The 10,160-nt window shown below is 36.2% G+C and overlaps 3 protein-coding genes across 4 annotated transcripts in view; 2 read left to right on the top strand and 1 right to left on the bottom strand.

Annotated features, from left to right (window-relative positions):
* LOC104729977 (GATA transcription factor 9-like) overlaps positions 1 to 1,015 on the top strand; it is a 1,562-nt gene extending 547 nt beyond the window's left edge. The window contains exon 2 of the mRNA XM_010449021.2: positions 154 to 1,015. Within this exon, the coding sequence (XP_010447323.1) occupies positions 154 to 837 (684 nt within the window). The 3' untranslated portion in view covers positions 838 to 1,015. The remainder of the gene's footprint in view (positions 1 to 153) is intronic.
* LOC104729976 (peptidyl-tRNA hydrolase 2, mitochondrial) lies at positions 2,930 to 5,133 on the bottom strand. Of its 2 annotated transcripts, XM_010449019.2 has the most exons (8): positions 5,002 to 5,133; positions 4,371 to 4,571; positions 4,029 to 4,089; positions 3,901 to 3,937; positions 3,734 to 3,811; positions 3,538 to 3,610; positions 3,310 to 3,349; positions 2,930 to 3,216 (listed from the first exon to the last, which is right to left on the bottom strand). In XM_010449019.2, the coding sequence occupies exons 1-8, from the start codon at positions 5,041 to 5,043 to the stop codon at positions 3,167 to 3,169; spliced, it is 582 nt and encodes a 193-aa protein (XP_010447321.1). In that variant the 5' UTR covers positions 5,044 to 5,133; the 3' UTR covers positions 2,930 to 3,166. The 2 variants fall into 2 exon arrangements, 1 of the variants encoding a protein (XP_010447321.1); XR_002034493.1 differs by lacking the exon at positions 2,930 to 3,216 and having other exon boundaries at positions 3,332 to 3,349; positions 3,726 to 3,811; positions 5,002 to 5,131.
* Positions 5,363 to 9,457, top strand: LOC104729974 (nuclear pore complex protein NUP85-like). Its single transcript, XM_010449018.2, has 18 exons — positions 5,363 to 5,818; positions 5,990 to 6,092; positions 6,223 to 6,333; positions 6,419 to 6,502; positions 6,604 to 6,675; positions 6,768 to 6,824; positions 6,917 to 7,036; positions 7,122 to 7,322; positions 7,442 to 7,552; positions 7,644 to 7,681; positions 7,768 to 7,924; positions 8,037 to 8,138; positions 8,246 to 8,302; positions 8,387 to 8,533; positions 8,636 to 8,706; positions 8,810 to 8,897; positions 8,980 to 9,036; positions 9,130 to 9,457. Exons 1-18 carry the CDS (start codon positions 5,445 to 5,447, stop codon positions 9,325 to 9,327), a joined length of 2,148 nt encoding a protein of 715 aa, XP_010447320.1. The 5' UTR covers positions 5,363 to 5,444; the 3' UTR covers positions 9,328 to 9,457.

The raw sequence follows: 10,160 nt of genomic DNA, 5'->3' as shown, positions 1-10,160 counted from the left end.
AAAAAAAAAAAAAAAAACATGAACAAGTAATATATATTTGGTGTGACTATATATAAATTTATGCATAGAGCAGCAAGCAATATAAAGTATAAATTTCTCAACTAATAACACGTTTTTTGTTTGCTTATTCTTCTATAATTATTACTTAATCAGAGTGAAGATTTAGCTGAGCTAGAATGGTTATCAAATATTGTGGAAGAAACATTCTCAGAAGAAGACCAAGACAAGCTTCACTTACTGTCCGGTTTAAAAAACCCTCAAACCATCGGGTCAACCCAGACCCACCTAATCAAACCCGAACCAGAACCTGATTTCGATCAGTTCATCGACACTGATGAATCAAACGTCGCCGTTCCGGCCAAAGCGAGGAGCAAGAGATCACGCTCTGCAGCTTCCACGTGGGCTTCTCGCCTTTTATCCTTAGCCGACTCCGACGAATCAAACCCCAAGAAGAAACAACGGAGAGTGAATGAGCAGCAAGACATGGCAGTAGAAATGGACGTAGACTGCGGAGGAGGGAGACGGTGTTTGCACTGCGCGACGGAGAAGACGCCGCAGTGGAGGACGGGACCGATGGGTCCGAAGACGCTTTGCAACGCGTGCGGAGTAAGGTACAAGTCAGGGAGGCTCGTGCCGGAGTATAGACCGGCTTCGAGCCCTACGTTTGTGATGGCGAGGCACTCGAACTCTCACCGGAAAGTGATGGAGCTCCGACGACAGAAGGAGATGAGAGACGAGCATATGCTGAGTCAGCTTAGGTGTGAGAATCTAATGATGGATATCAGATCCAACGGTGAAGATTTCTTAATCCATAACCACGTGGCTTCTGGTTTTTAGACACTTAATTTAACTTTCCTATTTCCACGTGGATAGTTTCGCAATAATTTGTTCTTTTTTCGTCTTTTAGCATTTTTATTTTTAATTTCCTTTTTAACATCTTAATTGTTTTTTTTTTCGTTTTCTGCAGACTACTACTACTACTGATATACTATTTGATAGCTTTTGTGTTGGTCTTCTTCTACTTCTTGAAATTTAAATTAGAAAGGTTATTAAAATAACTGTAGATAGGGTAGATACGAGTTTATTAATCATGATGTAGTAAGTATCATCAGTCTGTTTAATAATTGAACCAACTATAATTCAAAATGAATATAAAAAGTGTCGAGTGTGTATGAGAGACTGAGAGAGATTAAGTTGGTTGCGATCATATTAAAATCAAAATTCCGAGGAACTTACATGATATTAGTATATTACTAAGTGAAATTTTAAAATAAATTTACTATTTCCCAAAACTGGGTATCAGGTTAATTGTATATCAATATCTAGACAGGATTAGTGTGTACTTTGTTGTATTGTGTCTAAATTTAAATAGTATTCGTATTCACCCAAAACACCGGGATCCAAGGTGGATGCTCGTTCATTTTGACAGATGAGTTTATTGTAATTTTAATTTATTAAACTTTTAACTTCTTTCACGTTTTACATTCTGACAATATTCGAGAAAATCTGATGCTTTTGTATATTAATCTGAAATTTATCATTTTACCAACAAACAAAAGAAAAGAAAAAATCTGAAATATATTCACTATAATAAAGGGACAATACAAATTTGGCACAGCACAAAAGTCATATATAAGTTATAAATTTAGAATTAAATAAAGGAAAATGGAGCATAGATTGAGGTGCTCGTCACATGCATTCTCATGCAAACCTAACCAGCAAGTGGGCGAGATTTATGATGTATGGAGTATTATATATCTATAAATGGTCCTCCTCTTAACTAACATTAAATTAAATATTTCATATTTGATAGATAGAGGTAAATGTCCAAATGTATATAATTTTGTGTTGTTTAAGCCAACATTATTATCACTTTTAAATGCGCAAACAAATTCTTATATATCACTCAGTTGAACTATACACTTTGATCTGCAGATTTACCAAATGGTAAGCTTAAATTAATTTACAAAAGGTCAAAAGCCTATATATGCTTTTCACTGTAAGTAACATGATCTTATACCGAAACTCTTTTCGAAATTTCTCTCACTCTCTTTTAATTATTTGTTAACTAGGATCCAAACATAACTGTTAGATACATAGCATTTGGTTATTTGTGTATTAAAATTATACGTGGTTCTTTATGTTGTTTAATATCATATCCATAAAGGGAAGAAAAGAATACGTAAAAGCACACATATATAAAAATTATGGAGTCATGTGAGTATGTTGCGTATACTGTATGCCATGTGGTTCATATTGATATTTATATAGATAATGTGGAATCATAACGGTCCAACGTAGCGTTCTGTACTTTGGGGAAGACTTCAACGTCACTCAAAGAAACTAAGAAAAGAAAGTATCAAAAGCAAAATCCACTCCAAAGTAACCAGTATGTATAATGTAGACTAATATAAAAGAATAATAAGAAGGAGAAAAGAAAGAACAGAAAACTTAAAACACGAAAAGAGGACTACATATACGCTACACACATACAAATGAAATAAAATTTAGTAAAAACACTAATTAGAATCATTTCTAACAAAAGCACTCAGACACGTACGTACTAGAAATTGATTATGGTAGTACGACGTGAGAAAGTGTCACAGTACGTTTTCTACTAGTGTCCGGAAGCTTTTAAAATGATGAGAGTCAGAAGACTCAAAACATGTTGGTACAGGGTTAGATTCTCTTTAAAATCACTGTACATCAGTAAAAGGAAAATATAGATTTATGTTTGAAATGACGATAGAGAGAACAACATGAATAAAGTAAAAAATAAATGAAATGACGATATTTTTGCTTTCAAAAGAAGAGTAATATATGAGAATGTTTCCTTTATTAGTTATAACAATGTTTCCCTAATTTTGACTAACAAATTTTGGTTGTAAGTTACAACTTGTAACCATGGTTTTGGAAGACAATACCCAAATATTACAAAGGGTAAAAACTTGTCAAGTGTCAGAACGTTATTGAGAAATTTACATGAATTCAACTCCAAATACTGTATGTAACCGGTAGAAGAACTACAACAACTAAATTAACCAACAACAAATCAAACATGTACCTTGTTTAATCATTACACAACAACATTGCCTTGCCTGAATTAACTTCAATCCTGGAGAAATAACAATCCCAAAAAGGAAGTACGCCAACAAAAAGCTCCGAATCAGAGTAAAGTTAGCCTACCGGTTATGGAATCAACCAACTCCTTTGGTCCTGCACAAGCAAAAGTAATGAACATGCTGAGGAACACCATCTGTTGTTCTTCTCTAGCTATATATAGAAGTTTAAGGAAAATATTGTCTCTACCCGGTCCAACTGCTAGAACCGTTCTTGATCCAGCCGCAACCTGTAAAATGCCAAGTTTTAGTTTCTAGTAAAACTTGTTAGCTTCTCACTACCGAAAGAAATTTCAACAAAAGTTCCGACTCAAGAACACTCTTCTCGTGTTTGATTAATAGAAACTTTACGCTTGGACTATGCTCTCAATAACTATTCAAATACGGGAGAGTAGAAAACTAAGATTCTTATACTTACCTCTGTTTTTCCAGCATCAGCTACAACAAAAGTCGGGAGGCCAACGCTCTCAGCCGCCTCTGTGATCTTATTCCTGAGAGCACAAAAAAGTAACGTAGCTTTCATATCTATACAAGACAACATATTAACATAAGTAAAGTAATCATATTTCTTGATCTGCATTTTGTCTGTTTCCCCAAGGATTTCACCTGCTTACATTTCTTGCTGGTTTTTACAACTGACGACTATCTTTGGTTGCCCATTTTCCTCCCATCGCCTCAGTAGGTATCGGTCACTGAAAGGATTAAGAATATAATAAAAAAACATTAACTTTGGAATGATACACTCTTTACCAAGTAAACAACTCAATACAGAAAAATATACCTCTGCATCAACTCTGCATACATGCCGGTGGCAGCATCTGAAAATATTAGAAAGTAAGTCATTTAACTTTCAGGACAAAACAAAAATCTCAGTGTTCAAACTTCAAATTTATTTTATAGGACACTTACGGGCACACTGTGATGCAATTTTTCCTGTTCTCATCTTTAAGTCTTGCCTTACTACCAAAACCTGTGATCAGAAAGCTCAAATTAGTGACAAAAAATGTTCTGATTTTAACTTCTAATAATCTAGAAATCTGGCATCATTATCATATCACCATCCTTGTATAAATTATGCAAGTCTGAAGCTCAAATGTCTGTAATTCGATGGGTTTCAATAGAAATCAGCTTGTATTATCACTAGGTTTTGTACCTAAGGACTTAAGTGATGATACTTTGCTCGAAAGTCCGAACCAATAAATTCTAGGTCCAATGAAAAGAGACTATGGTTACACTAGATGATAGACTAACCATTTTAAGCTCTTTGTCACTGCCATTGCCTGGTACAGAGCTCTGCTTCTGGACCTTGCTGGATAAAAGCCTGCTCCTTTTCACAGGAGATCTCACTTGCTGTGACAAATCCAATATCATACCTATGATGAATCCGATCACAACCCCTGGTATGAGATTCTCTGCCCTGAAACTCCCAGTTATCGACTTCTTCTCTTGTCTCTGATCATATTCACCAGAAAAAAGAAAACCATGATTCAACAAGAAAACTGGTTTAACAGCTACAAAACTACTTCAAGAGAAGCAAACATTCACAATTACATCACAAATCTCACGATTTTATTTGACAATGGACATACAGATAAGACCTATAGTCACTTCTAAACTACGAAGCCAAACACTTATGCACTTATAGCAAAGTAAAATATTGAAAAAGAATCAGCCTTTCACTAAGAAGAAAGAGCTCAAAAGAACATTATTAATCCAGAACTTGTAATCTGTTTAGTTTCAAATTTCCCTAAATCATTCATCAAACTCACCAACTGATTCCATTCTATCAAACTGTTTCAATTTCTCAGCCAGAGATAAAATTTGACAAAAAAATAAAGAATTAATAATCAACAAAAAAGACTGAATAAGACGAAATCAATACCATAGCTTGAGGCTGCGAAGAGTTTCGAGACGAAGGCCACATCGTACGCTTCTGGAGATTCTCCCTCGGCGACAGAAGAACAAAGCTTAAGGCCTTACCTTAATAATCTAAGACCATGACCATGAATATGAAGAAGAGAGATAAGAGCAGCTTTTGTAACCGTAAAACGTCAGGATGTTCATATACCTTATTATTAAACGACGGGTTGTTTGGGTAGCTAAATAGACAATCTGGCAACATATATGGTCAAATTAGAAAACTTTTAAAAGTATTTAGCTACTAATGTAATTACTACAAATTAATGTACCCTTCAACACGGTGCGTTTTAACGTCGTCCCTTTTTCTTTTCTGGTCAGTTCAGTTTCAGTTCTTCATCTCCCTCCTGAAAGCTGAGAACCCCAATCTAAAACCCTAACGGCCATTACTACAATCGGAGCTCCGAAATGCCGGGTATGACTTCGGAATCCAGCGGCGGAGAATTGGTTCCGTTTACAACGAAGGAAAAAGCTCCGGTGCTGTATCCTCTAAGCTACGGCCTCAAGTCTCCGGTTCATAGGCTTTCCATATCCTGGGGTTGCGGAAACAACCTACGCGTCACGGTTTTAACGAATCCTGAGTTACGCGAGGATGACGGAGAAGCTGGTGGTAAGGTCGTAAACGTGAGTCTTAACGGCGAGGATGGCGAAATCAGTGACGCACAACGGCGAAGGATCGCTTATGGATCGGTTTCACCATTCGCGCTTTTGCAGAGCAGGAGAAACTCAATTTCGAGTTTGTCTAAGATGGATATGAGTCCCACTCTGTACCAGACTGCGTGGTGAGGACACTCTTAATTCCTAATCCTTAAATTATCAGATTTTGCTCGTTCAAGGCTTATCGTTGCATCTGAATGATTACACTATCATAGCTTTGTCAATTGAAATTTCACTCTTATGATTAGACTTGTAAAGTGTGTTTGAGAAATCTGGATTGTCATAATGGTTATCAGGTGGGAATACGTAATGGAATACAGCAAGGATATTAAATCTCTCCTTAGTAATACAATATCTTCACCCTCTCCTTTGATTGAAGACCCAAGATCAGTTATAAAGGTAGGGTCTTTCTGGTTTAGCATTGTAATTAAGCTTTATTTCTTATAACAATTGAACTCTTCCACGAGTGAGTATAGCTTTGAGAGTGGGAACTTTGTTAATGGATTTTCCCATTAACATACATATGCAGGATGCTGAGGAACCAACTTCTTTAAAGGCTGCGTGGGAGTTGATGGAATTATTATATGCAGATAAGACATGTCTGTCTTGGTTGCCAGAACGTCTCGTTGATTGGCTATCTGTAATTAGTTTCTTCCCACAATACTTAACCTATCTTTAATTTGTACTCTAGAGTTTTTTTTAACCTATCATTAATGTCATGGCAGGACTACGATATACTCCTTTCAAGCTCACATCCTACAGTCTACTCGAAACTCAAGGATTTCCAGAAGGAACTTGTTGGCTTACAGGTTTGGTCTCCTCTAAGAAGTCAATAGAAGATTTGGTAGTTTTCTCATATGAGAAGTGATTAAAGGACTGAATTTATTTATGCGCTTATGTGCCTTTGCAGGTCATCGAGGATGATCCAAGATACTGGGAAGTGATGGCATCTGCTCTATCAGTTGGTTGGCTAGAAATAGTGGTTAGTACATTTTTTTGGGATTGGAGGTTCTTTGTAATTTGGTCTTTAAAGTTTTGCAATATGAGAAATGTTCTATCTATACTTATATTCAGGTGAAGTTGTTACACTTACATGGTTCTTATCAACTAGACCAGCTGGGAAATCGTGAGGTTAGAATGAAGTAGTTCATGTTTGAGATTTATGTCATATGGAGTGATTAGATACGTGCTATTCATAATGTAATACAAACTTGATGAAGTAGACAGAAAATGGTCTGGTAGAAGCCGTTGCTGTCCTCGTTTCAAAAATGCCACGAATGCGTCCAAACCTAGAAGATGGGAAGTTTGGTGAATGCTTTGCAGCAAAGCCTGACTTTATGAAGGTATGTTAGAAAGGTGTATGTTTTATCCTAACTCTTTTTAGTGTATTTTATGATGTGTCTAGACTCATCTTACCATTTTTGCCAGACACGAGAAAGATGGCAGTCCCAGATAACTAAACTAGAGTGCAGTGCCTTCTGGGTTCAATGTGCTCACCATCAGACCCGTGAGGGCTTGAGAAATATGTTGAGGATCATGATAGGAAATGCTGATTGCCTCACAGCTGCGACATGTAATTGGGTGGAGCTTTTTGTTTCACATCTTCTATATCTCAGGCCATTCACAAAGGTGAATATGCTTTACCTGCTGTTTTTCTATTTAAATTTGAGCTGTGTATTTTTTTTTATTCGATCTCTATTATTAAATAGGAAACTTGAAAATTCAATCAATACCATTTTGCGTTGCAGGGATTAGATGGCATGCATAACCTAGCCGTGAAATGTATTCAGTCAAAGCCAGTTAGCACTTCCCATAAGCTTCTAAGACTGCTTATTGGAATTCTCGGAGAAAATACTGAGGTCAGTTGTACATCTTAAACCCAGTCAGAGGTGCAACTGTTTCAGCTCTTCGCCACTTTCTAATCCAGCATGGTGTATATAAATACTGCAGGTTGTTCTGGCAGAGTGTTCCAAAGAGTTTGGCTCCTGGTAGGCAGGCGGTCTTTGTTTAGTGTTAGTAACTTTATTGAGTATGTTATCTATAAGAATCAAGACGAGACTGTTCTTGTTGTTAGGATGGTTGCACATGCCATGGAATTATTGACAGCTGGAAGCGATGAAGGTGAAGTTCTTGTACATGAGGAGCAGCGAAAGTTGGGTGGAATCAATATGGAAGAGCTCCATAGACTCGTTTATGCTCAAGTTCTTTCTTCTCATGCTTTGACTTGGCAGGTACATTTCTTTTATGACTTATGAAGTACCTTTCCTGTAATCGAATTGGTACCTTTCTTATTATACTTATTGTTATATTAAACTCTTTCTGTTTCTGTTTGAAATTTTGCAGATAGCTCCTATTTATCTAGCATCGTGCGAGAAACAGGGATTAGCCTTATTAGAGTTGTTATTCTACAGGCAGCCTGTTCAAGACAATCAGTTGCTTATTAAGGTTTTGTTTATTGCATCTGTACATCAATTTCTAATTCTCTTTAGTCGTTTAAAATTCTATGATCTTGTCAGAAGCCTTCATTTGGTACTTATGTTTTCTTGTTGCAGAGCCTAGAGATTTGCCGTCTATATGAACTCTATAATGTCAGCGCTAAACTTATGAAGGTATTGATAAATTGAGGCACTTTTCTACGCTCGTGTTCTCTAATCTCAAAAAGGATTTCTTCTGAAGTAAGTTACGGTGTTCAGATTTCTGGAGTGCATCACTGGAAACATGGGAGGAAAGGGTCTGGTATATTTTGGCTCCAACAAGCCCAGGACGAACATTGTCTCAGCGTGATTGCTCAACAGCTGTTTGATTCTGTTGGAAAGTCATTGTCTGATGAAAGTCTCAAGGTATATTTTCTATAAGCCATACTCAAAGCAAGTTTCAGTTTATAACATCACTGTCGGTTCTACCTGTGCACTAGATGACATTGTTACATTTCATACATGCAGCAATGGGAAGGCCTGATCGAGTTGCTGGGCTCGGAATCAAAGATCTCTGGTGGTCTCGATTTTCTTCACAAGTAATAATCATCATCTCTCACTCTCTTTGCAAATGACTTGTTTTTTTTTTGTAAAACTCTGCCCCAGCATTATTTAATTATCATGGATGCCATAACATTCCAGGTATAGAGATTTCAAGAGATCACTGAAGCTAGTCCATGATGGAAAAAGTATAGATGCAGCTCATGAAGCCGTGGAGAGACTTGTATCGGTGTGTAGTACAACATCTCTCTTAACTCATATTTTGTTCTCCTCTGAGTTATTGGAAACTAATGCCATTTGAATGACTGCAGCTAATGAAGAGCCCTTCTACTCCTCAACGGTTCTGGCTTCCTCTTCTGCATGATTCGGTAAATAAACCAAATCTTGTTTTTATCTTTTCTTTTCTTTGATTTCCCAACTAAGAGAAAATGCGCAACTAAAAGAGATTTTGTGTTGTGCAGTTGAAGCTGTTGAATTGGCCAGAACGGTCGCTGCTGAATGTAACACAGACGAACCTGATGTTGAACAAATTACAAGAGCTATCAGTTGCAAGGTTAAGACCAGGCTTCATAGAAACTGATTTGTCATCTCAAGCTGTGGGTTCTGTGAGGGTTGCTCTAGCAACCAATCTTGGACGTGCTTTTCTTGAAGAATGTTAGCGCGCCGGTTTGAGACTGAATAAACTATGGGGGTGTATTGAAAGTGGAATTTTGAAGGATTTTGGATTTCTTTTAAAATCACTTGTTATTCAATTAAGGATTTCTAAATCACTTCTCAAATCCAATGTTATTGAATATGAAATTTGTAAAAAAATCATTCAAAATCATTCACAATTTCTGTTATTCAATCAAAAATTTGTAAAAATCATATTAAATCCTCTGTTATTCAAGACATAACTTTTTTTTGATAAAATCATAACAGAAATTTTGAGAGACTTTGTATACATTTTTGTAAGAGAAATCATGTTTGAAAAATCACACATTTACAAGTGTGATTTGGGAATGATTGGTTTAAAAAAAACAATTCACATAAACGTAGGAAAAAAGTCATTTTCCACTTTCTTATCTAGTGTTCATCTCTTTTTTGAACAAAAAAGCTCAGAAGACGTGTCTTGAATATTCTGAATTTGATTCATATATCAAAGACTATTCTGAATTTGATTGATATAATCAAAGAGGTTTGTACCTCTCATATATGGTTCATTTATCGAGAGAGACTATGTTAGATTTTCTATGTTGCTTTTAAAATCTTCTAACAAAATTTTGTTATAGCATCAGCCGAAACTTCAAACTCAACAGTACCATCATGTTTCATAGTAGCTAACTAGCTATTTGGTTCAACAATTTAATTAAGCTGCAATTTTAAAAGTAATACCCAAGTAACATTGCCCAGAAAAGTAATTTCTGATGTCAGATTGGAAGTATACCCATCATGTTATATTGCTGATGTCACATGTAATTATAATTTATACAATGCACCATGGTTATACTCA

Source organism: Camelina sativa, chromosome 12 (assembly GCF_000633955.1).
Source record: "Camelina sativa cultivar DH55 chromosome 12, Cs, whole genome shotgun sequence".
Taxonomy (NCBI): domain Eukaryota; kingdom Viridiplantae; phylum Streptophyta; class Magnoliopsida; order Brassicales; family Brassicaceae; genus Camelina; species Camelina sativa.
This window is presented reverse-complemented; position numbering and strand designations above follow the sequence as displayed.